Here is a 27,439-nt window from a genome sequence, read left to right as displayed (position 1 = left end):
AAACCTAATTTAGTTTCTTTGGACCAAATTAATAAAATATTAACAATTATACCAAAAATGCAGGTAATGTTACATCACCTGGCCCATTGAGGACTTTGCATTGTCTGTAATCACATAGGCAGGACGTTTGTTTTTTTCCTCGTTGAGGCAGGCTTTCTCCCTTGGGCAGAGCTGGGCTCTTCATGAAAGCCCAGTGGGGCCTGCCTCAGTTTCCTCTCTGTGCCACTATCTCTGCTGCCTGGCTCCCCTGCTGCTCACTCTTTTTTGGCCAGCCTGCCACACTTTGCAGTGACAGCTGGGAGACCATTTGGGTCCCATGCCCCATGGCTGGGCCAGAAACTGCATCCTGTGCTGGCCCAAGAGACCACCAACCTCGCATCCTGGCCTGTTCAGGATACAGACCCATTGACCTCAGAACACCCTGAGGAGAAACCCAAACATAGGTATTGCACAGGGCCTGCTGACAAAAAGCCTGATGGCATAGAGCTGAGGGATAGATGACCCTGGAGTAATTAGGTTTGGCTGCCAGGCCCTCGGAAATGCAGTAAGTGAGCCACCTGTCACCACGAAATGGTCTCCTCGTGCGTCTTGAGAGCATCAGCAGATGGGGTGTACTGGTTCCCACTGGCTCAACGTGGGGACCTTCTGAGTAAGGGTGAGACCCAGCAAGCAGCTTGTCAAATGTCATAAACTACATGCAGGCACCAGGCCTGGGCTGAGCCGTCCTGACTGGCCTGTAGATTCTACAAATGAATTGGGACAGCCGCTGTATTTCTCAGAAGTTGCAGCCTGCTGCTGGCTTTGCCACTTCCTTGGGCTCATTTTCATCTAAAAGCCTTCCCTCTGCCACCTTGCCCCGTATGGTTTGGTTGCAGTCAAGGGACATGGAAGCCAAGTGTGCCGGCTGGGAGACCTGTGCTCTCGTCCCCTCCCTGGGCTCTTTTGGCCTGGGACAGGATGGGAGGCACAGTGGCAGATTGGACTTTGTCCTCCTTGCCGCCCTGTGTTCCCTGTCAGAGTTATTTGCAGGCATTTTATGTAGGAAAGCCCACCCCACATTTTCTGTTGGGGGTGAGCTCCTCAGGGAAGGAGTCGCTGGTATGCGCCCTTTTCACTGGCTCCCTGGCCCTGGGTCCACCCTTGGCGCCCTCCCCTCTGCTGCTTCTCTAGTGGTGGTTTTATTATTTTGGGGTTTGTTTTTGTTTTTGTTTTTGTTTTTTTTCCTGTGTGTGGCTCTCAGTCCAGTCCAAATACCAAATCGTCTGAGCTGTGAGGGACGGGGTGCCAGGAGTACCCTCTGTTCTCATCAGCACCCTAATGTTTGGTTTCTTTCCTATGGCCTGCAGGTTTTGACTGGAACTTGGTCTTCAAATGGGATTATATGACCCCTGAGCAGAGAAGATCCCGGCAGGGGAACCCAGTTGCCCCCATAAAGTAAGTGTTAGCATCCTGCAGGGGGCACCCCCCTCAGTGACCCCGCTCGGGGCATTTGTTTCGTAGACGCTAAGTTAGGCTCTTTGTCCTCCTGCCCACCACCCACCCTGTTTCCCCTGTCAGAGCTCAAGGGAGAGTTAGCTTCTTCCATCACAGAATAAAGTACTTTGAGATTTCCTCAGATGAAGCCTGACGTACATATATATGAGACAAATCTCCAAGTTTAGGGACTTCCTTCACATTTGTACCATAGAATGGTTTCCAGCAGGGCCGGCTCTTCAGGTTGAGCTTGGAGACTAAAGCGAACAGGGAGGGTTGGGGGGGGCGTGAGTCCCCTCAGCTGCTCCCCTTCCTGCTCAGCCTCCCTCCCTGAGCTACCCCTGCGTTCCCATTTGCCCACAGAGGAGAGAACTCAGGCCTGTGCCCTGCTGAGAAACTTGCGGTTGGGAGTCAGGAGTCCACCACCTGTGGGAGGTGTGAGTGTGGGCTGCCCCTCCATGCTAGACACACACTTAGGTGGCAGCCCTGACACAGCCTGCCAGCACTTGACACTGAGTTCTCAGGGCATCTACTGGGAAGGAGGTGGGGGCTCAGTTAACCCCACCACCACCCTGCCCAGGCTGAGTAAACAGAAGTGTTGAGTCCCAGCTAACAGGAACCAGCTTCAGGATGAGAATGAGGATAGCTGACGTTATCAAGCATCTCCTGAGTATGCTAAGGGCTTATATGTATTATTTACATATTATTTTTTCTAATCCTATGAGGAAACTGAGGCATAGAAAAACCAAGTCCCTGCCTAGGGCCCCTTGTCAGTGAGTGCCCCCAGCTCCAATAGTCACCGTCTTACAGGGAAGGCTGGGTCCAGGCCCTGGCGCTGTGGGAGTGTCTGAGCAGGGCAGGTGGGAGGCATTCGAAGTCAGCAGTGGAAAAACAGTGAGGATGTCCTGAGCTCTGAATGGGGAGCCATGGCTATGCCATTGCTTTTAAGATCAACTTGTAGACATGACGTTGGCATGAGAATGCAGAAGATCTGACCTTAGCCTCTGGCCCGTCCCTCTCTTCCCTCCCACTCTCTCTCTGCCTCTCCAGAACCCCTATGATTGCTGGTGGACTATTCGTGATGGACAAGCTCTACTTTGAAGAACTGGGGAAGTATGACATGATGATGGACGTGTGGGGAGGAGAAAACCTGGGTATGTATGAGCCTGAGTCTCTTCTTTCCAGTCTGATGAAACCATGGCCTTTTCCTACCCTTCAGCGATGTCCAAATGAAAAGTGGAAGCTTTGAAGAGGCTGTTAGGCAGGAGCTGGCAGTGTGCAGGGAGCCAGTTGGAAAAAACTCTAAAGGCCTTGGTCACCATCACTTGCCGTCGGCCCCCATACAAGTATCAATAGCATCCCTTTCACTAGTGTCTGGGGTCAGGTGTTAACTCTGTCACCTGAAGAGCTTACAGACATGGGGAAACATGTGGGATCTGTGCTCAGCCATGTGGAGTGGAAAACGAGCCCTGGCCAGCCTCTGGGGTTGGCCAAACTGGGATGGTAGAAATCAGACGGAGCAGAGAGGCCTTGGCATTTAAGCCCTCCTTTACAACTTTGTGAATGATTCCAATTTGGTTTGATTTTGTTTTTGTTTTTAATAACCCGTGCAAATCAGTTTTCCTCAGGTTTAGGGACAATGAAATTTTATAGACTTTGGTCTACATTTAGTAGCCAAATCATATTTATTGCATTAAGAGAAAAAAGACTCAATTCTTTTTTTTTTTTTTAATTGTTTGTTTAGGGTTTTCTGTCAGGGGTTCTGAACTGATTCTCCTCAGCTACGGATGCTTTCGAGTTAATTCCATCGTTGGATGGGTGCACCCTGGGAGGAAGCAGGGCAAGGACGGGGAGGAAAACGTGACATCACTGTCATTTTTAGTGGTTTTTCCTGTAACAGAAATTTGGGTATTTTTCATTTAAAAGAAAAAACTAGACTAGCGTCTTATTTTTCTCTCATTTTATGATGCTAAAGTTAGTGGCAACATCTCCTCTGTGGAGCGTTTGTCTGTGGTGTTTTGATGTTGAAAGCCTCTCTAGGCTCAGTAACTACACTGGGGCAAAGGACCAGGAGTCAAACTCCTTTTGGTTTTTTTAACAATACGTTGACAGGTAGGAGGGACTTGTATTAAAGTGGTTTGAGCACGAACGGCGTCAGAAGATTTATTAACCTTCTGAAGAGAATTCTGAGTCCCCCTCACTGCACAGACATCCCCTGATGGCTTTGTGGAGACCCTGCCAGCCAGGATCCCCCCCACCCACCCAATAGGACAGTGCATCACTTAGGCAACCATCTCCTGAAGCCAGGATGTGCTTTGCAATGTGTGCCATTAGCTGAAAGCACGGATTAGACAGACGAGATGGTGGCCAGCCTTTGTGTCACAGAGGAGAAAGAGCATTGATTGAAGCATCAGAAGGTTATTTCGCCCAGAGAACAGAAAAGAGAGAGAATTTTTTTTAATGACCTGGTTTGTTTGTTGCTGCTGTCGGTTTGGTTTTTATATTCATGTAGCTGTGACACAGGTGAGGTTCCCTGGAAGGGCTTGAGGGGATTGGGATCAGGGTGGAGTGGGACAGGGAGGAAGGGGCTGAAGCAGCCCCTGCCTGGGCACCGTCTGGTACCTTCCCTCCCCTTGCCTGGCTCTGTAAAGCTAAAGAGTTCCAGGAGTCTTCCACTGTCTTCAGAGCTCCAGCAACAGAAGTCCCCAGTCTGAGTCCATCTTTCTGACACCACTCTGACTTCCTTTTCTGAGCACTGGGTGCATACCAGCAGGTGTCCAGCCAGCGTGGTATGTGTGGATATGTGTCAAGGGAGGCAGGGTGCAGAGATGCCTTTACTCAAAATCCAAAACCACCTCCTCCAAGTACACCCTCCTCTCCTCCCCCACTTCCCTGCCAAAAAGAACCACTACAGCTTCCATGTTTCCTACCTACTAATGTAAGTCTAATGTAAGCAATTAAAAAGACAAAGAACCTGATACCTAGCCCCCAGGAGACATAGGGTCAGGCTCCTTGGATACCTGTATCCTTTGTGTCATGTCCCCACAGTATTCAGATAGAGGCTGCTTCTGGTACATCAGCTCATTATATGCTCTTTTTTTTTTTTTTTTTTTTTTTTGAGATTTTATTTATTTGAGGGAGAGCAAGAGAGATCACAGAAGGAGATGAAGAAGGAGAGGGAGAAGCAGATATTGCCATTGAGTGGAGAACCCGATGCAGGGTTTGATCCCAGGACCCCAAGATCATGACCTGAGCCAAAAGCAGATGCTTAACTGACTGAGCCACCCAGGCGCCCCACCCCCACCCCATTTTTTAAAAATTTAAGTAGTTAACACACAGTGTTAGTTTCGTTAGTTTCAGGTATATAACATAGAAATTTTCCACAACTCCATACACTTCATTTCCTGCTTTCTTGAAGGACCAAGTTCTTGCCTCAGATCTCAGAGCTGGTCGTTAGCAGAGCTACGATGCACACACAAGCTCCCTAATTCAGAATCCACCCAGTTATCTTGAGGAATCATTCCCAAGTTGTGGTATCCCCAAATTCAAGCAAAACCAGAGCTGAATATAATTGTAATTGTATGTGGCCTTCAAAATCTCCCACTAGATCTCTGAAGGGATCCCTTCGTATTTAACAGCTTCTGCCTATAGAAGCCATTGGGCCTTCCTAGCCCCCAGTTTTGGAGGTTCCAGTTAGGCAACCCCATATCTAAATTTTATTTCCTGAAATACAGAGAACTTCTTACTCAAGGTTTTTTTGGACTCTGAGAAAGAAAATCAGAAGTCCTTGACTGCAGAGGGTGTGGGTAGTCATGACCCTACATTTTTCAAGGGTTCAAGGGTATTGGTTACAAAGGGCCTATGACAGCTGCCAGGATCACTCATTTCCAGCCGATGGGGTATTCCTACTACTTCAGCTTGCCGCATCCAGTACGAGGAGCTCTTGTGATTCTGTCCCTAAGTGGGAGTAACACACCTTCAACTGAGCAGTCAGGGCACCTGCGGCTACCACAGATGAGGCTTTATCTAGAGGATTTACCCAGCACCTCACTCATGGTCTACGGTAATCCCCCCCTTACTTCTGATCCTTCTCTACTTGTAGCAGTGACTGCTAATTCTGTGGATTGTCTTACCTCCTCCTTGTGTTCTTGATGTCAAGAAAGTGCCCTTTTATACCAACCACAAAGTCTCCTGCAGTCACTTGGATGCTTAGTGATTAGGACAGGTGCCTGGTCAGAGGGTGGCAGCCACGTGCTGAGCTTTCCCCAAATACGGTTATTCAGAACAGCGTTTGTGTTGACGTTGGCCTGAGCAGTGCTGGCCAATGTAACTAAGCATCTCATTACTCCTGAAGGTTGATTCTGTGTCAGAGCAGGCGAGCTATTGTTTACTGGCTAGTAAACTGGCTAGTGGCCAGCTTTGAAGGATCTGTGAATTACTCAGGCATCTTTGGTCACTACCGTAGTCCAAGAGACACCTGTGAGCTTCCCAGGTGACTTAAAGCCTGCTAATAATGCACAGTTATGGATGAGTATCAATTTTGAAATTTAAGGAAGAGTTTTTTCACCTGGATGGAGAAAGCGCAGGTGCATAGTAATGCTCAGTGCCCCGGAAGTAAGTTTTAGAGGAAGACGGCATATATGGTGGTCTGTTGTTTCTAAAATCAAAGCTACATTGTGGGCATTTCATGCCTATCAGTGTTTATACACCTTCAGCGACACCTTTTCTAACAGTGTTGATCCTAAGCAAGTGCAAATGTACTACCCCATGGTCATGAACCAGCTAGTGAAGAATTCAATGTGAGCATTTCATTGGTAGATACTGTGATGCTACGTGGACATGCATGGTCTTATGCTCAGTGTCCTTTATATTCAGAATAGACCAAAGATTCACACTTATCTCAGGGTGTCTCATCCGAATCTGGAAAGTGTTTCCACATGCTCTTTCTTTTGAATTTGGAATAGAATTGTTTAATGAAAACATTGGATTTGGTGACACAGATCTCATTGGCTTTTCCCTAATTCAGATCTGTGCTAAAATCTAAGATTGTAAATGTTCCAGGGTAGGTAGTTTATTTGACATTATTCTTCATTTTGTCTGTATCACTTTACATTTCTGTAAAACAACACCACTGGGGAAACACCCTCTTAGTGAACCCACGGATGAACTTTCATTCGATCTTTTTTTCTCTCTTCAACTTTATTGAGGTCCAATTGACAATTTAAAATTGTATACATTTAAGGTACACAGCTTGATTTGAGATATCCGCCTGCACATACCTTCTGGATTGTGCCATGGAGCCAGGAGATCCAGGATGTGTCGGATGTCTCCACTGTAGAAAGTTTGGGACCATGTTCTGGAAGGAGGCCAGTTCCTTATTCACATCTCTTTCAGTAGTTGAGGGCACAAGTGCCCTTTGATGGGATGGTGATTGGCAGGTGTCTGTACCCTGTCTGGGGTGGCTGCTGCTCAGAGCAGTCTGGGGCTCTGTCAGTCATTGTGTCTTCATTCCTCATCGCAGAGATCTCATTCCGAGTGTGGCAGTGCGGTGGCAGCCTGGAGATTGTCCCCTGCAGCCGCGTGGGACATGTGTTCCGGAAGCAGCACCCCTACACTTTCCCTGGGGGCAGCGGCACTGTCTTTGCCCGGTAAGTGGTTGTGGGAGGCTGAGCAGGGACGAGGACATTGGTGACCACCACCCAGACACCCAGACAGGACTTAGCCCTGGGCCGTATGGAAATAGGTTTCCTTCATTGGCATACCACACAGCATTGATAGGGATCAGCTGTACACACTGCAATGTGCGTGCCTCTCAAGGGCGTTACGCTGAGTGAAAAGTTGCATACTGTACAATCCCACTTTTAACACAGTTTCAGACACAGCTACAGTGATGGAGAGCAGACGGGCGGGGCGGGGCAGGGATGTGACCACAGAGGGGCAGCCTGAGGGGTGTCCAGGGTGACGGTGCTATCCTGAATCCTCATGTGATGGTCATCGCACAAGACTTTACATGTGTGAAAGCTCATACAACTGTACACACCTCCAAAAATGTATGAGAAAGCATTATTGTAAAGAAGAGGGACTTATTTTTTTGTATGCATTACCATCCAAGGAACAATATGTAAGTCAAGCCATACTAAATTCAAGCCAAAAAGATGGGGCATGGGGATGTGATTTATGATAGATAATAGATATATTTTAGTAAACATGAGGATGCCAAATGAGCTTTCTGAAGAAAATAGGCAAATTACCAGTCTCAGGCCCACGGTTTTTTCTAGGGAATTCTTTTAGGTGCTAAAGATAAAACTGCACACAAGCCAGCCAGCCTGGCCTCCAGGAGGTGGGAGTAGTCAATCCAATATATGAATAGCTAAATAAGATGATTGCAACTACTGATAAATGCTGTGAAAAAAGATAAAATGTGGTCATGTGGTTGAGCATGAAAGAGACAGGAGAGGTTTGTGGGGTGGCATGCAGCCAGAGGGACACTCTGAGGAAGTGGCACTTGTTTCAGACCCAAAAAGTGGGAGGGAAGGGCTGTGGACTCTTGGGGAGCAGTGCTTCCTGCAGGATGAGCAGGTTCTCGGTGCTGAGAGCAGCATGACTTCTTCAGAGCAGAAGAACACCAGGTGGGACTGGAGCTGAGACAATGAGGGGACAGTAGACAGGATGAGGGAGCTAGACCGGCCCTTGCCAAGCACCTGTGTAGGTCATGGGAAACTGGATGTTGTTTTGATGCCAGGGAAAACTGCTATACATTCCTGACTTTCTCTGGTTTAAGCTACAGTGAGGTCCATCTGGCCACTGGGCAGAGGGTGGCCAGGAGGTGACACCAGGAGGAAATGATGGTGCAAACATCCCTCCCCTCCACTACAGGAGCAGGGGTGAGGGCATTTCTTAGAGCCATTGCCGTGGCCCAGGCCGAGAGGAAGTGCCCTGCCCAGGGGGTGCCAGGCTTGGCCACCTTCTGGAAGGCAGCATTTACAGTGGCCTGACAGTGACAGGAGACCAAGAGCCAGGAATTAAGAGTGAATCCTTGGCCGTTGGTCCTACAACTTGGCTGACCTGGTGCCGCCACCAAACTAGGGGCACTTGAGAGAGGGTGGAAATGAGCTGGAAAGAATGACTAACATATCTCCTGTATAGTGTTTTAAAACTTGGATTCAAAGTACAGATTGCACAATACACACATATTACACAGAAGTTAGTTTCAGCAAAGAATCTGGGTTCTGGGAAACTTTCATGAAGTCAGATAGCAAAACTTCTGACCAAATGATCTTCTTTCAAAGGCCTGTCCTTTCTCGAATGTTGTCTGACTTCATTTCTGTTCTTTATTAGAAACAAAAATGTGTTCTTATCCAGTGAGCTCTACAAGAGCAAACAGTGATAGGTATGTTTTTCCCCCCCAGGGACAATGTGAGATTCCTCCCCAAAACCTCCTGTGTAGACATATCAAATACCCAAATCAAAGCTATTGGTTGCTACCAGCACACGGCAGGCTTTTAGAAAAGAGTCTGTTAGCATACACAGAACATTGCTTTATACGCTTTTTTAAAAGCACTCTTCTTTGTATATTTTTTAAAGATTTTATTTCTTTATTCATGAGAGACAACAGGCAAAGAGAGACATAGGTAGAGGGAGAAGCAAGCTCCCTATGGGGAGGCTGATGCGGGACTCCATCCCAGAACCCTGGGATCACAACCTGAGCCACCCAGGTATCTCTAGATAGAGATTCTAAAATGGGCAGTAGAACAGCATGTGGAGGATGATCTCATTTGTGTAGGTTAGTTTGTCAGTGAATGAGTGAGTGAATGAATGAATGAATGGAGCAAGTAGCCTAGTGGGGTCCTTTGTTGTTTTACCACTCCCAGGTGTGCATGTGGGTGCTAGAAAGGGTAAGGTGATGAGACCCACCCGCAAAAACTTTCTTCCTGTCTCTGGTTGTGGCAACCACATCCCATAAGACCAGTTGAGAGTGATCCAGTTGGACAGGTCTCTGTGTTTCCAGTTAGCTTCCTACAAGCCCCTAAGAGACTGGAGGACTCTGTGTCTGCTTGAGTGGATGTGTTCCCCAGGGGCCAAAGAAGGTCCCAATCAGAATAACAGTGTAGAGGTGGGGTAGATCCTTAGGTGGATACTTGGTTTTAGGTTTAGAGTTAACTGTGAGACAGTGAGACTTTACTAATATGATTTAAATTAAATACGGGAAACCAATGGTTTAAAGTTACTTTCTTAACCACCAAGCAGCAGAGCTGGCCCATGGGAATCACACCTTCTTTCTGCTGCCTGCCTCCTGATAGTGCTACTTTGTCTACACTGAGTATAGGGTTGGGCAGAGGGGAAGCAGAAAGCAAAGGGAGCCTGGATGAATGAAAGTGGACCCTTCTAGAGGACACCACCAAGAAGATGGTTTGGCACATAGTAGGTACCAAATAAACGTTTGAATGAATGAATTGAAATGAGCACTGAGTAGCCCAGGAAGCTGATTTGTTGAAGTTATCTAGTATCTTTTCTCTAGCAAGTAGACAGAAGGATATTGCTTTGCATTTAGGAATTAAGAAATGACTTAATTACTTAATGACTTAGCTGATTCAAAACCACTGTGTCATTGGAATTCACAAAACCCTGAAGCCATTAGGACTAAAAGGGACCTAGGAGATGCTTGAATCCAATTCTTTCATCTTATTGATGAGCAATCCAAGTCTAAGAGCCCTGAAGTCACACAGCTGGGCAGAAGTTGAGGCATGGGCCACTTCGGAAAGCCCCCAAATCCTAGTAAGAGTATTTAATGGCTCATCTAAGAAATAATGCTTATGATCCAGCATCCCAGGCACTTCAAATCTTTATTTTTTTTTTTTTACTTCAAATCTTTAAATGCTCATTGCTGTACATCTACATTTCTTACAGAACAAGAGTAAAAAGTATCCTCAATCTCATTACCAAAGACAGCCTTATAATGTGGCAGATCCATCTCTCACCCCGTCCTCCCCTCCTGTCTTTTCCCTTCTCCCTGCACACACAGGTCTACCCTGCACTGGTCTCTCACCCAGCAACCAGTCAGGGACATCATTCCACAGCAGCAGGTAAAATGTCCACCAGTATTTTCTTTTTTTTTTTTTTTTTTTAATTTTTATTTATTTATGATAGTCACACAGAGAGAGAGAGACAGAGACACAGGCAGAGGGAGAAGCAGGCTCCATGCACTGGGAGCCCGACGTGGGATTCGATCCTGGGTCTCCAGGATCGCGCCCCGGGCCAAAGGCAGGCGCTAAACCGCTGCGCCACCCAGGGTTCCCCCACCAGTATTTTCAATGACTGTAGAATCACCCATTTATTCAATCACTTCCCTGTCGATCATCATATGGTTTCTAATTATTTTTTTTTTGCCATTAATAACAATGCTGAACTGAGCTTATCTTCACATATATATATTCTCCTTGAGGTAAATTTTTAGAAGTGGGAACTGCCGAATCCAAAGTGAGGGCCCACTCATTCATCTTGTCTTGCCCGTCTCATAAATGGCCTTCTCAACAGTTCGTCTACTGCACGAAGAGGGAGAAAAGGACTATACATCACTTAATGTGAAAGATATGTGCCCTGAATAGAAATTATTTTAATAATTGTAGCTCAGATAATTTGAAAGGCTCACCATTGAAAAGAGATCTTCCTGGTAGAGAAAAGGAATTCTTTTCAAAGGTGATCCTTGCCTCCCTGATGTATTTATTTTGGAAGAACATAATGTCTCCTATATGGGTTCTAAGGAGGAGTGAGTCTACCTTGGAATCGAGTCCAGGATATGGGAGCGGAGAGGCTCACGGTATGAATGTTGATGCCCACGCATGCAGGAGCCTTTCATACAGGCCGTAATGCAAAAGTAGCTTGTTCCAATGGCTTTGACTGATCATACATCATGGTTTTGAGATTTAAGTAGGTATGATTATGAGATTTAAGCATGTGGTTTTCTCACTTGTCAGAAAAAAACCATTCTATCTGTGTCCCTCCAGCACGATGTCATTAGTGGGAGCCCCCGATGTGGGCCATAAAGCTCTCCCCTTCGCACTGTTATTCCTTGTCCAAACAGGACACTCTCTCAGCTCAAGTCTGCAGGGGGAAAAAAGTCTTTTGAATAGTAATTCTTATGTCTTTTTAACTTTTCCACAGAATTATCTAGTAGCGTTACAGCTGCGATGAGACAGGGCACAGAGGCCAAGGGTTTCTGGGCTATACACCCTGGTGCCAGCCATCTGTGCATACGTCATGCAGGCTATTGCAGTGACGCTCTGTGTCCTTCTTGCTGGCCCAGCCCCTGTCTCTTCCAGTACCTGCCTGTGCTTCAGTTCTAACTCTGACTTTTGTTCTTTGGCAATTTGTTTCCGTGAAAGACAAGAAAGCGAGTTCTATTGGTTCAGGAAGCACCCACTGAATGCCAGCTACGTGCAGACATGGGTATGGGTGCTGAGGGGGACAGCCCGCTCTCTGCATCACTGCCATAGCTGCCAGCCCTCCTCAGAGGACCTTCCTTAGTAGCCCTCCATGCAGACAAGTACAAACGAAGTGATGCTGATGGCCAGGAAGCAAATCACAGCTCAAGGAGATTTATTTTGTTTCTAGTAACACCCGCCGGGCAGCAGAGGTCTGGATGGATGAATACAAAAATTTCTATTACGCAGCGGTGCCTTCTGCCAGAAATGTTCCTTATGGAAAGTAAGTGTCACTTGAGCCCTCTCATGCTGCTTTGCTCAGGATCATTGGAGGTGGGGGGAGCCTGTGGTCAGCCCACACCCCATGAACCATTCTGCCTCCCGGAGTCCAGGACGGTTGCCCGGGTATCAAAGCAGGGGCCTCTGCTCAAGGCTGGCCGAGGGCCCGAGGCAGGAGGCGTATGGGAGGTGGGACGAGGGTGTGGGGGCAGGAGTGTGGACGGGCCCCACTCCACTACCCGGCCCAACCCTTTCTCATCAGCAGTTTTTCAGATTTGATGTAAGGAACTTGTCCGTTCTTAAAGCTGGTAAAGGAATCTTGTTTCCCTCTCCTCCAGTATTCAGAGCCGATTGGAGCTTAGGAAGAAACTTAGCTGCAAGCCTTTCAAGTGGTACCTGGAAAATGTCTACCCAGAACTAAGGTAAGCCACTGGGGATCAAAGGGCTCAACGGATGTCAGAGAGGCAGTGAGGTCCCAAGAGGTAAAGAAGTCAAGGAAGGTTGCACCTCAGGCAAGAAGCCAGGAGCTGGGGTCCCGGTTTCCTCACCCTGCAGTTGTCCCAAGGCACCCCTGATAATGCAAACACGCACCCTGAACAGCGGCCTCCTGCCAAGTGACCTTCCCATTCTCCACAGAGGTGGAAACAGTCCCGGGTGTCACCTCATTTACCTCCTGCCCTATTGGGAGAGGACAGGGGCTAAGTGACCAAGGTCTGTTGTGTCACCAGCTCTGTAAGTTGGCCCCCCCCCGGTGTGCACTTTGGGCACCCTCTGCCCAGCAGGTGCCTCTCCCCAGCCTCCCTGTTCTGGCTCCTAGAGCCTCACCCACGTTGTTCATCTTGCCCTAGAGAGCAAGTGTCCAGAGCCAAGGTTAGTGCTGGTCCTGGCAGAGGCCAAAGAATAAATCCACTCCCCACCTTGCTTCTGCTGCGAGGATGCCGCTGCCCCTCCTGTGGGCTGGTGAACAGATGGCAGCGCCCAGCAGAGGTCCAGAGCCCGGGACCCTGCCTGCAGCAGCGCCTCCCCCTCCAGGCTTGTTCTTCCACGTGTGACATGGAAGTAATAACACCGGTACCCTGCTTCCCACCCGCAGACTCACTGATGGCAGAAATACTCTTCTGAGTCTTCTCTCTATACCCAGCATTTCGTCTTAAATTAATGAGAGCTCCACATCCTAAGGGAGCACTGAGACCCTAATCAGAGGGCCTGCAGGTCTGCGGGTTTCGGGATCCATCTGAACTTCATCTTCATAACGGGATTGCCAGACAGGTTTTGCTTTAATGTGGCACATTCCTTATTGTGAATATTCCCAGAGCATCGCACAGCGAGTCCCCTATCTCCAGTGCAGGGACAGTGAATTCAAGAGTCACGCCCATTATCTTTTGTGCTAACGGCTCCTTCAGAGCCCTTGTCACAGAGATTTGTTTGAGAGTTAGATAATGTGGCTTTGCCTCATCGCTGCTATTCACTTACATCGCCCTCTGGAACTGTTTCCTGTGCTTGGGGAAGTAATGCACAACATCATGCCACACACCCCTACCCCACCCCAGAGAGCAGGGACCTCAGAATGTTCTCCTCCCTCTGGCCGCCTCCATGAAGGATGGCTTTCGCTGAGGCCTGAGAAAGCCATGGGGGCTTCACCCGTGGGAAGCCTCCGGTCATTATCCCCCTCCTAGCCAGTGAGGGGCTTCACACCAATGCATTGTTGCCCTGAAATGATGCGTACTCTGCTTTTGCTGTCACAGTTGTCTGTGACTTGGTGGGTGATGATGCCAGGCCGAGTGACATTAAATGCAGTTTCACCCTGAGGACACCCATGATTTGGAGTGACATCGGGCCTGTGCCACTTAAGACCATATGTAAAGCATTGAGCACCACACCAGCAGGTGAATCTGCTTCCCCACATCCATGCCAGATAAGGAAGGGAAACACCAACTTAATATTCGTATTGTGTCTGTAATAAGCACTACTGTTTACTGGGTGCTTGCTATATGCCAGGCACTGGGCTCTACGTGCTTACAGTGAAATGTTTTCTGTGATACTTGCAACAGACCTGTTCACAGGTGCTGTGCAGAAGAGGGGTTTGAGGTTTAGAGAGAGTGGGAGTCTGAGAGGTGACACAGGCCCAGGCCAGGCACAGTTTTGGGTCAAATCCTAAGGCATGTTGCCCCCAGCCACCGTGCCCTGTTTCTGTTTGTCTCAGCCGCCTGACAAAGCCACTCAAGCTCTCCCTTCCACTAGGTAAAGGTCAGATCTTAAGTCTCCTGGGAAGTTCAAGGCAACAAGACCTGACCTTATGAATTGCTTTTCTAAAGAGTTTCTAGGCAGCCTAAGATTGAAGAATAGAGGAGCTTTTCCTTTCCAGAAATATTTCCCTGGTAATGGGATAGAAAGAATCCTTCTCCAACTTGAAGTCTTCACTTAGGGTTAGCAATCCAGGGCTTGTGAGAAAAGCTGCCTGGCTGACACAGCCCGCCTGTGGGAGGAAGGTTATGAGCCAGGGGAGTAGGCCTCCTCCCGTGGTTCCTGCTGCCTGAGACAATCACTGAGCACGGGGGTGTGCAGCCTGCAGAATCAAGCAGATGTTTCTCCCCTTGCTTTCCAGGGTCCCTGACCACCAGGATATAGCTTTTGGGGCCTTGCAGCAGGGAACCAACTGCCTGGACACTTTGGGACATTTTGCTGATGGTGTCGTTGGAGTCTATGAGTGTCACAATGCAGGGGGCAACCAGGTATGTGTGTGAGGGTCTCAAGCACCTGGAGGCCCAGAGAGAACAGAAAAGGGCTCTGAGCTTACAAGTCTCAACTGCTGCCTTTGTCCGTTGACCCAAGATGTCTGAAGTAGCCCCTGGCCCCTGCTGGTCACCCACCTGCGGCTGCAGGATCAGGTGGGATGCCCCAGACTTTGTCATCAGCCTCGGGCCAGGCCCTGCTGCAGCAATGAAGGGGATAGTACTTCACATTGACATCCAACATCCGTTGTCAAGGCAGGGCCATAGCACTTGTGACCTTTATCTGCTCCTCTTCTTCCTCTTCCTCGTCTTCCTGTCACCTCTCTCATCCCTGTGGTGTGTGCTCACCCCAAAGCACCTGTCCTATGTCTGCATCTGTGTCTGGTCTTCGAGCATGCTTGTAAGCACCAGCCTCCTGGCTGGTTTAATTGGTGCTTAACCACAGCCCCTATGGCTGCTGCCAAAGTCATATCGGTCCCTGCCTATAAGATAACAGTGGGTTAGATAGAAAATATTAGTCGTCACTTGTCCTGGACAGTGACAGGCTGACACACACAACTTGTCCTGGAAGCCTAAACTCCCATCACCTTCTGTCCTTACTGAAAACAAGACAGAGAAGTGACAGCCTGTAGGCCTACATGTTCCAGATGACAATGTTCTAGAAAGCAGTTTTCCCAGAAGAAAATAATAAGCATTTGGTAAAATGTGGGCTGTGTACACAAAAAAGTTTGGGTAATGCTAGGTACTCTCATCTCTTTGAAAAAAATGCCAAGCTCTAAGAGGACCTGCAGTTTAAATGGTGGGGGTGCTGGGAGGGGGTTAACTCAGTGTATCTCAGATTTATTGATCCCAGAACCTTCTTTAAATAGAAGTATTTTTAAAAGAGTTGGTTGTTCCAAGTCCCCCCAAGGAGTACCTTGGCAGACTGCAATCCCCAAATGCTTTACCTCCTCTCTTCGCTTGGTAATGTCATTTTAGCAGTTGCTTGGACCGATCCAGATGTCCTAAACTAGACAAGGGAGGGAGAGCCAGCTTCAGGTGGCAGCCAGGGCCGGTCCAGCACACACATGCCACACTCGGGCTCCTGGGGTCTCACCTTTGTCCTGCAGGCACAGCCCCTGGCTCCTGCAGATGCCCCAAGGACAGACTGGGAGCTTTGGGTGAGCACAGATCCAGCCCTGGGTGCAGCCAGATTTGTGGATTTCGAGTATTTCAACCTATGATATGTGGGTCCCCATTCGTACTCTTTCCCAGACCCCATAGATGTTAGGAGTCAGGTGGAAGAGCTGTAAGGAGAGAAGGAAGGAGAGTAGGGGGGGAAGATGAGGCAGGCAGAGATGGGGACAGGAGGGAGGGAGGACTCCATAGCCAGAATGGAAATACTAAAATGTTGCCTTCCAAAAAGTTAAGCTTGGGGAAGACAAGCTTCTTGGATCTAACGATTCTCCAGAAGCTCAGTTGAATCTTTGTCAGCAAGGTGGTGCTTCAGAAAGGTCGTGCCTCTGGTAAGCATGAGGGTGCTTCTGGTCTTCACAGCAAAAATTCAGAAATTTGGCTCATGCATATGCAGCTGGGTGAAGTGCACCTTCCCCCTGCATGGTACACAGCAGAGGACATGTGGCCCACGTTATCCACCATCTATATCGCTGGACTTGTAATGCCAAGTTGGACTCACGCGTCTCCCCATTGAATCACTGGGGATTCCCTCTGTCACGTTTGCAATGTTCTGGTGATTCGGTGATAGTTAAAGGGGTCAGTCCCTTATATTGTAGCCGCTCTACTGGGCCGTGAGAAGCCTTACTCTGTAGAGCATTTGAAAAGTAAGTACCATGGCTGCGAGTGAAGGATTTTCCGTTGCTCCACACCCCGCCTTCTCCGTGTCTCAGGCACCTGCTTCTGTCTTGGGCCCTGTGCTTGGCTCTCACCCACTCAGCATGGTCTTAGGAGGGGAGGGCACCTTTTACCCCACAGCCGATTAACCAAAGCTGGTGGCTGCTGGGCAGCAGGCTGCCATGGCCTGTGTGGCCACCACCACCTATGATGGCTGGTGGCTGTGGCTCTGGATCCCCCAGATCCTGCCTGCAAGTTGGTCTGAGCCGACCACCACTCCTCTGCAAGCCCACAGGGAGGCTGACTGTCCTGGCCTGCCTGGCACATTGCTGGTTTACACCTGTTTCCTGTGCAATTTTGAATAGCCTCCCCCACTCCCGGTCTCAAAGTAGCCTGGTTCAGTCCCCTAGTTATAGGCACTGGAGCTCACTGATGACGAGCTGCCCTCAGGATGCCATTTGGCGGGGAGAAAGTAGATTGGGACAGTGGAGGAGGCCACCCAGACACGTTCGGGGAGCTTCTGGGTTTGTGCCTCCCAGTGTGGGGAGGGAGGGGCACCCCGAGTCCACAGGGAAGGAAGCTCTCATGCTCTGGGCCTCCCAGACTTCTCCCGCATCCCTGTCCACTTGGCTGCTCATGAGTGTCCTGCATCACGTTCTTCATTGTGTAAGAAACTGGTAAGCGCCCCCTAGCTGGGTGCATGGGTGACACTGCTGTGCCGTGGCCCAGCCCAGATGTTGGCCTGTTCCAGTGCTGTGTGGGGCTGTCATGAAGAACAGACATGACAGCAGGTGCAGAGCACTCCGTTCCCACTATTTTCCCCTTCTGTTATGAGACCGTTGCTGTTCTCACAATGATGTGGGGCAGAGCGGGGCTTTCCTTCCTTCCAGCAGGTATCTGCTGAGTGCCCACTGGGCTAGGTGTGGTGCCCTCGGAGATCCTAGACAGGAGGACATAGCCCTGCCTGTCCAGGGAGCAGGTTTCTACTTGATCTGAGCATTCCTCCCATGATTTTGTGCTGGAATCACCCCAAGAGCTTATTAGGAAATTCTGGGGATGGGTCTCCTGCCCAGAAAGCCTGATTTCACAGGCCTGGGGTAGCAGAGCATGGGGGTTTGTGATGGCTCCCGAGGTGGGTGACCCTAAACAAGCAGCTGCACAATAAGAGTTTTCTAGAAGGAGAGACCACATGAGTGGGTGACAGGCAGCATGACAACGTAGTGTACGGTCATCTACAACCTGGGAACACCCTCCTCCTGGACCAGCCTGTGGCCCAGAGAGCTGCCTTCTAGAGCAGCACCACCCAGTTGTGCTTTGTATGATGAGAATGTTCTAGATGTACACCATCCTATATAGTTCCCACCAACCACATGTGGCTACAGAGCCCTCAGGGTGTGGCTGAGGATGTCAGGTGTTCATTCTGTTTGACTTAATCAAGGTCAATAGTGGCCACCATATGGGGAAGTGTGGTTCTGGAGGCAGCAGGAAGCCAGAGCTCACGCTTGCCACTTGCAGATGTCCCGACTCATAACCCTGCCATGAGTAAGTCCCATCTGAACTGATGGAAAGCGATGCTTTTTTGAGTGGTGTGCCACACGGGTGAGGAATGAGAGGATAAATAATATTTCCTAACTGAAAACAGGATCCCATGCTCTGGACGAGTAAGGTTTGTTATCTGGTTTCTGGTTGAGCCTCAGCAGACACACAGGAAATGGGAAAATTAATGGCCGTGCTTTTTTAAGAGTGGCAGCTCAAAAAAGCAATTCTTAAATATTTATGAACTTTATTTTACAAATTCAGATCATTGAAATGCAACAGAAGAACAAAGTGGCAGCCAGCTCTGTTGTTTGCACAGCTGAATTAGGTTTTCTGGAATTCAGTGTAAAGTCTGCTTTAAAATAATTAAGCACACAATAGCAAGAAGGTGGTAGAAACATCCATACGTGAGCTTTCACTGGGTATCTGCAACCCTTCCAACATCGTTCAACACTTGCTTCCAAAGAAGTATCTAGAATCTTACCCACGAGTGGGGGCATGATGAATGAATGAAAGGCGGGGTGCAGGCGCTCCTTCCTAGGACCTTTTGGCCCTGAATGCTGCCCTGAAGCACAGGTGATGCTGAGGACCTGTTGGCCCTTCGGAAGCCCTGGCTGAGGAGCGACAGCATGCAAGGACAGCATGCAAGGTTGGAATCAACCCTCGGGGGAGGCTTGTGGCCCTTCCCGGAGAATGCTCTGCAGTGCTCACTGCCAGGAGCTGCTGATGGGGACAGGTGGGGACAGGTGGGAACAGGGCTCTGTGCTCTGAAGTTTGAAAGACACTAAGGAAAACAGCCTAAGCAGGTTCTTCTATTCTCAGGCTTCCAGAGCCTTTAAGAGCTTCTTTGTGACTTTGCAAAAAGAAACATGAAAGAAACATGGCCCAAACTGTTTCCCAAACTTATTTGACCTGAAACTAGCTTTTCATAGAATCCCTCCTGGAGCACACTTTGAGAAACACTCAATAAAAGTGAAAACATTGAAGCCAAGGAAGGTGAGGGGACTGGCTCCAGTCTGCCTCCCTGTAGGAGAGGAGGAAGCTGGGAACAGGCTTCCATTTCCTAGGTGGGCTGCCTGTCTGGGACAGACCGTTTGTTCCAAGGTGACCGAAGTACCGAATAGGGAAGCCTCTTTAAAAGATCATTTATAAATCAATGAATGAGTGAATGAATGAATGAAAAGATCATTTTTCCCTCCCTTATCTCCATCCCCTGAAAACAGAAAAAAAGAAAAGTAATCTCTCTATAGCACTTAATAGCACCTAAAGTTATATATAAATGTATTCATGAGTTAGTCATTCTTCCGCTGGAGAGCCAGCCTGGTGTGAGGTCCTTCACTGCCCCAGACCCAGGCCTGGGAGTGCCCGAGGCCTGCAGGGAGCACTGTACTGTTACTGGAAGAATGGCTCAGTCGTAGCAGTTTTCCTGCACAGATAGCAGAGGGGGATGCGGTGGTAGGAGTGTGTCCCAGTGCTATTCTGGGTTGGAAGATGCCTGGCTGCTTCTGGATCCCGAGGTCTCACTTGGGTATCGCCTCCTTGGAGAGGTCAGATCCTACAGTGAAGGTCGGAAATCCCTCCTCTTGTCACACTCGTGGCCCTGCCCAGAACCTTCTGCCTGGGGCCACGCTCACCCATCCTCTCCATTCTCTGGCCTCTTGCCCTTTTAGACAGTCTTAATTAGCACTCAGAATAAATGGTTGTACTCTCAGCCCTTAAGGGGTGTGTGTGTGTGTGTGTGTGTGTGTGTGTGTGTTTCTATTTGTAAAAATCATGAGCAAATTATTTTAGCATCCTCTGGCTTGGTGTTCCAATCTGTAAAGTGAGGGTAATAGAAGCCCCTCTCCTGGAGCGTGCAGTGGTACCCAACACATAGGTGCGCGGTGTTAGCTGTGAGAGGTGTGTGTGTAAATATACAGATCCATCCCTAGGGATCTCAGACCTTTGTGAGCATCAGCAATTCAACTCACGGCTCAGTGGTGAGGCTGCACATCATGTATTTTGCTTAAATAGACCATGTATAATTTATCGTGTTCATATGTTACAATCCACGTTCACAAAGGTGGTTTCCAAACCACACCTGCTGGGGGACAGGGTCTTTGCAAAATAGTGTGGATGGAAAAGTTGGCCCTGAACTGTCCATCCCATGGGAACCATGCACAAGCCACCCTGTTTCCAGCTCACCTTCCGTGGTAGAAAGCTGGATGTAGCACTTCGCTTTGTGTCTGGGGCTAAAATCATGGATACTGTTTGTCTTAGTTACTCATGTTCTCAAAGCCCTTTTGCCACATCAGCCAGTCAACCCAGTGGTACGCTGGGAGGTGCCAGTTGTGGCTTTGCCCTTTGGCAGAAGGTCATGTGTCGGGGGCACCATTGGCTCAGGAGCTCCGTCCGGATCTGCACTCCGCAGCATGGCCGGTTCCCTCTCAGGGCCCCGTCACTTCCGAGCCCTGCATGTGGCATGTCCCTGACCTCCTGTTTTATGTTCCAGGAATGGGCCTTGACAAAGGAGAAGTCGGTGAAGCACATGGACTTGTGCCTGACGGTGGTGGACCGGGCGCCCGGCTCAGTCATAAAGCTGCAGGGCTGCCGAGAGAATGACACCAGACAGGTAGGGCGCCTGCACGCCTGGGCCCGGCCTTCCTGTGCACCCTCCATGACCTCGGCGGCAGCGTGCACCCCAAGTAGATTGCCTGCCCTGGTTAGCGATGTCCAGCCGCCCTGTCAGAGCTCGCCCCTGCTCTCCACCGTCTCCCACCCTGCTGGGGAGCTCCTGGCATTAGCAAGCACTCCCTGAATCCCATGCTGGGTGAACGTGGGGTGTTTGTATGCAAGGTGTGGGGTGCGAGGGCTCAGGAGGCTTCCCTGTCTCCCAGGTGCACAGGCTCTGGGCAGCATGCCTTCTGCCCTCTGCCTCCTTTGAGCTGCTCCACCTTGAGTTCACCCATCCCAGGTTATGTCTTTCCATAACTTTTTTTTTTTAACATTTATTTTAAAGCGAGAGAGAGAGTGCAAAAAGCAACAGGAGAGGCGAGAGAAAGGGAGAGAGAGAAACCCTAAGCAGACACCCTGCTGAGCATAGAGCCCAACATGGGGCTTGGTCCCAGGACCACAGGATCGTGACTCAAGCCAAAATCAAGAGTCAGAGACCCCACTGATCGAGCCACTCAGGCACCCCTTTCCATAACTTCTTGCTTAATCCCTTTATATTTGTGCCTCACCCTCTAACCAGATTGAAAAGGAAGGGGCTGTATCTGTATGTCCAGCTCCTGAGAAGGTCTATAAACACCTTCCCTAGGCTGGGCACTGCAGTAGGGGCTCCCGACCTACAGGTCATTTCCTGTTCCCTGTGCCGTGCCAGATGAGCAGTGCTGCTGGTCCCTTTTTCAGAAGCATCTTTGTCACAGCCTCTTGTATGTGGGCCTCCTGAGAGATTTGTCTGGTGATGTCAGTGAGCCCGGGAGAGAGGTGGGTGCTGGTGGCTGTGCGTGTGTATGTCTGAGTGCTGGCTGTGATGACTGGAACCCCATCACTTTCTGGCTCCTCAGACCCCCACATGTGGAGGCACAGACCTCAGGCCAGGGAGTAGAGAGGGACAGCCGGAAGGACTGGGCAGGGTGTGCAGCAGTGGCCAGCCACGCCACGTGGAGAACACAGTCCAGGCTCAGAGCCCACCGAGAAGTTAGTGAAACACTGACCTGCAGATAAGTACTAGGAAACAAAGTGAGGTTTGTAACAACGTCACCAAAGGGGGAGGTGCTTTCATTCTGTTTCATTTTGGTGTGCTAGTAAACCCACAGCCCTGAAGAAAAGGCCTATAAACACACCTTTAAACACACACACACACACACACACTTTTATTTCTCAAGTCAGCTGTCTGATGTTGCTTATTTCTGATGACGTTCTCATCCCACGCCACCAGATATTTTAAAGAACAGTTGCATGTTCTTATTTATCCATTAAATATTTTTACTTTTTAAGTTTCTAAAAATGCTAAACGAGTAAGGTCGAATTGATGAGACCTTCTACACACACACATACTCTTCTAAGTGTCTATCTGAATATATTACTTTTTCCAAACAGTTCAGATTGTTTTTAACCTTTGAAGCTGATTTTCTCTGACATGCTCCCTGGTGGTAGCTTGGAGACATGCCTTTTCTTGAGCCATGGGGTAATGACTAGTGTCAGAGATGCAGCCAACGAGAGGAACTTCCAATGTGCCAACACATGGAGCCCTGTCTTGTCTTCGTACAATCCCTTTTTATATGAGATAGGTGGGTGTAGGGAAACTGAGACATGGAGCCTTCCAGAGCCAGGAGCCTCAGTGGGCTTCTAGTCCAACACAGATTTCACAAAAGAGGAGGCTGAGACCCATAGAGTCAGCGCATCTCTCCAATGTCACCTGCCAGGACCAGGTCCCTTGCCTAGATCCCAGTTGCCAGGGAAATGCTTGCATCTGTCCATCCCTGGCCTGCTTGCGGGGTGCCCCTCATTCCCCATGCTGCAGAACCCCAGCCTGGCTTCTGATGGATGCTTAACATCTGGAGGAGTTCAGTAGGACCTCACCTAATTTCAGAGCTAACAGCTGTTCCTGGTGCGCCTCCCAAGTCTTGGAAAGCATAATGATGCCCCCAAGGCTCACACCATGGGCTGGAAATGTCCTGCAAACAGCTTGTCTGACCCCGAGATTTCACCCAGTGGAGAGCCGTGTGGGGGCTGTTTCGCTAGAGCCTCCATGTCCTAGAAATCTGACCCATGATTCTGGGCTGACGACACTGCCTTCCAGAGACAGAGCTGGAGTTGGGTTATTTTTTTTAAAGACCTCTCATTTAGCTGAAGCTTTGACACATGACAGGCACAGCCCCTCCAGAGAAGGGAATCAGATTCCATTCATTCCACATTCTTTGTCAAGCCTGATTTCTGGCCGCTCAGAGTGACACCGGGATGTTGGCAGCGCATACACACTTTACATGACAATGGAGGGATGATTGACAGCCAGGGAGCCAGAAAGGAGGCCATGATGGGCAGGTAGCTGTGACCTCCCCACTGCTCATCTGATTGCACTGAATTTCACTGTTGGCAGAAACTCCAGGTTAGAGATGGTGTGAGTATCATAGGGGCCTTGATACATCTTAGCATCCTCTTCTTGTGCACAAGCCAGTCCTGGAGGTGCTGGGTTCCTGTCTGCCTCGCTCTACCTCTTTCCCCACCTCATCCATTTGCCCTCTGAGAGGAGGCTCCTCCACTAATTTTATCTTGAAACTACACCGTCTTGCCAGTTGGGCTATTTGGTTTCCAGGCACGTCTGTGTGTTCGTGTTGTGTGTGCATTTGCAGAGTCAGAGGGGAAGGGGAGGCAGGAGGAAGAGAATTCAATTCCACGGTGTCAAAAGGATTTGCAAAAATACGGAAAGGAGCTTTAGTGCACACAGCGTAAAAAATTAATTAGAATCACAGACTATATTAATGAAGGGAGAGCTTTTGGGGGAAAAAAAGTGTGATCGTTTTTTCTTTTAAAGAACAAACATTAGAAATTTTTACGTAGGGGTAAACAACAAGGTGAGGGGACCTCAGATTTCTTTTAGGCTAGCCTGTGGGCTGTTTTCTTTCTTGTTTGGTTGGTTGATTAGTTGATTGGTGAGTTGGCTGGTTGGTTGACTGGTTGAGTTTGGTTAGCTGGTTGTTTGAGGTTAGTGGGTTGGTCTTGGTGGAGGGAGGATGTACACACTCAAATAAGAAGATGCTACACCCTGTGCTTTACAAGTATCACATTTGAGGGGCACCTGGGTGGCTCAGTGGTTGAGCGTCTGCCTTCAGCTCAGGTTGTGATCCTGGGGTCCTGAGATAGTGTCCCGCATTGGGCTCCCCACAGGGAGCCTGCTTCTCCCTCTGCCTGTGTTTCTGCCTCTCTCTGTGTGTCTCTCATGAATAAATAAATAAAATATTTAAAAAGAAAAAAAAAGAAAAAAAAAAAGCATGCAAGTGTCACATTTGGAACTCAGCAAGTATTGCTTGGTCCCTGCCATGCAGAGCACTGGGGGCCCTTGGAGTGGCTGAGACAGGTTTGTCACACCCCCATTGAAGAGCTCACAGACTAGTAGAGAAAACAGACATTATTAGAAACGGGTCCTTCAGCATGACATCCTGTCCACTCAAGCATCTCGTACCCATTCCCCTGCTTTAATTGCGCATAAGGCCCTCAGTGGGAGCACGGAGGTGCCCAGGCCACGGCCTCTGGGCAGGGCTACCTTCCGTAGCCAGGGGTGGGATTGGGGTCCTCTTTCTGGCTCAGCTTCTTGGGGCTCCTTCTTTATGGTGAAATATCCTCAGAGGAGGCCTTCTTGTGGATGAATGCAAATTCCCTACTGGAAGCTCCCTACCTCAGGTCCTTGCGTTAATCACTCAGAATGGCCAGGTGTCCAGAGCACTGGTCCTTGGCTGCGGGGACAGCCAGGGAAGGGGGGTGGTGGGGTGGGAGAAGCCATCCTCAGCAGGCCCAGCACAGAGGTTTTGAGTTGCAGACCAAGGCAGAGAGCGTAGGTTTCCTTCCTGGATGCTGAACCACCCCTGGGCTGCTTTGTCTTGGGACAGTTGGTAATTCCTCCATTATGATCAGAGATCCACCCCCACCTCACCCCCAAAAAAATACTTGGATTTTTTTGTTTGTCTGTCTGTAACGTAGCTAGAAGACCCTGCAAACGATGTGTTTCGTGTGGGCTGTTTGGTGTTTGGTGTGGGCTCTGATCGTAAGGCACTGACTGTCCTGTCTCCTGCAGAAATGGGAGCAGATCGAGGGCAACTCCAAGCTGCGGCACGTGGGCAGCAACCTGTGCCTGGACAGCCGCGCGGCCAAGAACGGGGGCCTGAGCGTGGAGGTGTGCGGCCCCGCCCTGTCCCAGCAGTGGAAGTTCACGCTCAACCTGCAGCCCTAGGAGCGCCCCGAGGCCGAGCCGGCCCGGCGCCCACAGCAGCAGGCCGAGTGGGGTGATCACCTTATTGATTATGTTTCTTGAACTTTCTGCGAAACTATATACCTCAGTATTCCATCATGGTCTGAAAGTCGGAGAACTTGCACGAGGCCCAGGGCCCGGGTGGACACCGCGCTCCTCGTCCCGTGGGAGGCAGCGAGGGCCGCCGCCGCCGCCACCGAAGCCCCAGCGATCCCTGGGAGGGCCCGAGGAGCCGCCGAACACGAACACGTACCGGCGGGGGCAGGGGGGCAGGGGCGGGGAGGGGGCAGGGAGTGTAGTTGCGACGTCACCGCGAGGAGAACTCTTGAAATCTCCATTTTCGATCCCATCGAAATCCCATCTGGTTTCCACGACGCCGAACCGTGTCATTTTGCAGATTTCTGTTCTTCCCCCGTCCCGCTCCTCCGTCCCCGCTGTCTTCCCAGCACAGCCCCCTCTTCCACGTGATGTACTTGCTCTGTTTGAATATGAACTTTTCTATGGTGGGACACTAAGTATAAATATATATAAGGAAAGAATGTACGGTCAGTTCCTTATGGTTTCTGTAGGTTGTCCTCATCGTGTCAGTTCCCCACAAAGCAGTTCACAGCCGGAAGGACGGGGACCGGGCCCTCCCCCGGGGAGGAGGTGGCCTCGTGGCCCCTGGGAGCCCCATCAGTGAGCAGGTGCTGCGGGGGCCCCTGGGGGCTTCAGCTTGGGAGTCGCTGCTAAGTGTCGGAATCCATTGTTGTGCCCTCAGTATCTGTAAACCTGGATGGGTTACTTATTTTGACAAACATTACTTTGGGTCTTTTAAAATTAGATTTTTTTTCTCTTAGGGAAAAAGCAAAAAAACAAGAACCCAGCCCCACAGCTTCCAATAGGTGAGGGTAGGAAGCTGTCCTAGACGGGCATCGGGCTAATCGTGAGTGTCCCATGAGCTGGCAAGACGGCCTGAATCTGGCCTGCCCACACTGTCCCTCCCAGACCTGTGTGCCTGCTTTTGGTCATGGGGCCCCGGAGTTAGGAGAGGGGGACACCAGACGATGCCTAATCAGTTGACGTGGAGGATTCCAGGCACAAAACAGGAGGCTTGTGCTTTAGGAAGCAGGGGTCCGTATAAACCACAAGACAGTTAGGAACTAAAAGCTGTAGCAGGAAGGGATGCCCAGGAAGGTGCCTGCAGAGCCCCCTTGGCCCCCTACAGAATGGCTCCCTCCTGCCTTCTCCCCTCACTGCCTTCACCCACCCCTCCCGCACGTATGCCCAGCATCAGAGAGGCCACCCCGGGACCACCCACAGCTGCTGCGTGGTGGGGCATGCGTCAGACATGCACATCCTCAGGCCCCTTTGGGGAGGGCCTGGAGGTCACAGAGTGAGAAGTGGCCCTAGAAGATTCTGCTGGGTTGACACTCTGCAAAGTGCCACTCTCTTCCCTGTCCCTTTCTTCTAGGAAAGGGGACACTATTGGTCTTTCTTCCTCCACTGCAAAAGCCCCATGTGTTTGCCCTGGGACACTGGGCTTAGGTACAGAGGCGTGGCTGGGCCACCATCCTGCGTCTTCCTGCCCTCTGTCAAGCAACCAGATGTGCTCACAATGCACAGGGAAGCCACAGATGGCTGACCTCTGCACTGTCTTCAGAGGCTGTCGGGACTGCAGGTAGGCCCTTGGGGACAGCGCCAGCTCCCTGTGCGAGGCTGCTGAGGGCAGGTGGGACGGGAACCAGTCTCGGTACTGGTGATTCTGCCCCAGCACCTGGGTTCCATCATCGGACCCTGTCACCTGTGAGCTCCTGCAGGCATTAGCAAAAAATACCCGTTGCTAGCAAACAAATCTGGCTTTGATGTAAAACCAATTCGAGTCAGGTTGTTGATGAATCCTTCCCCCACACGCCCCCACCCCACCCAGAACTCTCACCGAGCTTGTACCATCAGGATCCCCCCACCCCCCCTGTTCTGGGGCTGTTCCCCGTCCCTGAGCGGGTGGGGGTGGCAGAGGTGGCCGGCCGTGCGGGCCTCGTGAGTAGAGGTGGGCCGGGAGGGCTCCCTGGAGGTGGGCTATGTTTACAAGACAACAGTGTGCCAAAGTGACTTACTGTGGTTGCATTATTTCTTAGTCATCGGGACGATCCCACCCTCTCACTCCCGTTTTTACAAATACAGATTCTTTCCCAAGAGCCCTTTGAGCAAAGCGTGGCGAAGTCAGTCCTCTTCTCTCT

At 50.0% G+C, this 27,439-nt stretch overlaps 1 protein-coding gene across 3 annotated transcripts in view; it reads left to right on the top strand.

Annotated features, from left to right (window-relative positions):
• The window catches only part of GALNT2 (polypeptide N-acetylgalactosaminyltransferase 2), a 189,184-nt gene extending 163,421 nt beyond the window's left edge, over positions 1-25,763 (top strand). For all 3 annotated transcript variants that reach the window (XM_072823113.1, XM_072823114.1, XM_072823115.1), the window contains exons 9-16: positions 1,347-1,434; positions 2,524-2,627; positions 6,995-7,121; positions 12,085-12,177; positions 12,512-12,595; positions 14,779-14,905; positions 20,763-20,882; positions 25,047-25,763. In XM_072823113.1, the coding sequence (XP_072679214.1) occupies positions 1,347-1,434; positions 2,524-2,627; positions 6,995-7,121; positions 12,085-12,177; positions 12,512-12,595; positions 14,779-14,905; positions 20,763-20,882; positions 25,047-25,202 (899 nt within the window). In that variant the 3' untranslated portion in view covers positions 25,203-25,763. The remainder of the gene's footprint in view (positions 1-1,346; positions 1,435-2,523; positions 2,628-6,994; positions 7,122-12,084; positions 12,178-12,511; positions 12,596-14,778; positions 14,906-20,762; positions 20,883-25,046) is intronic.
• The last annotated feature ends 1,676 nt before the right edge of the window (positions 25,764-27,439 follow it).

The sequence above is a fragment of the Canis lupus genome, chromosome 4 (assembly GCF_048164855.1).
Source record: "Canis lupus baileyi chromosome 4, mCanLup2.hap1, whole genome shotgun sequence".
NCBI lineage: Eukaryota > Metazoa > Chordata > Mammalia > Carnivora > Canidae > Canis > Canis lupus.
This window is presented reverse-complemented; position numbering and strand designations above follow the sequence as displayed.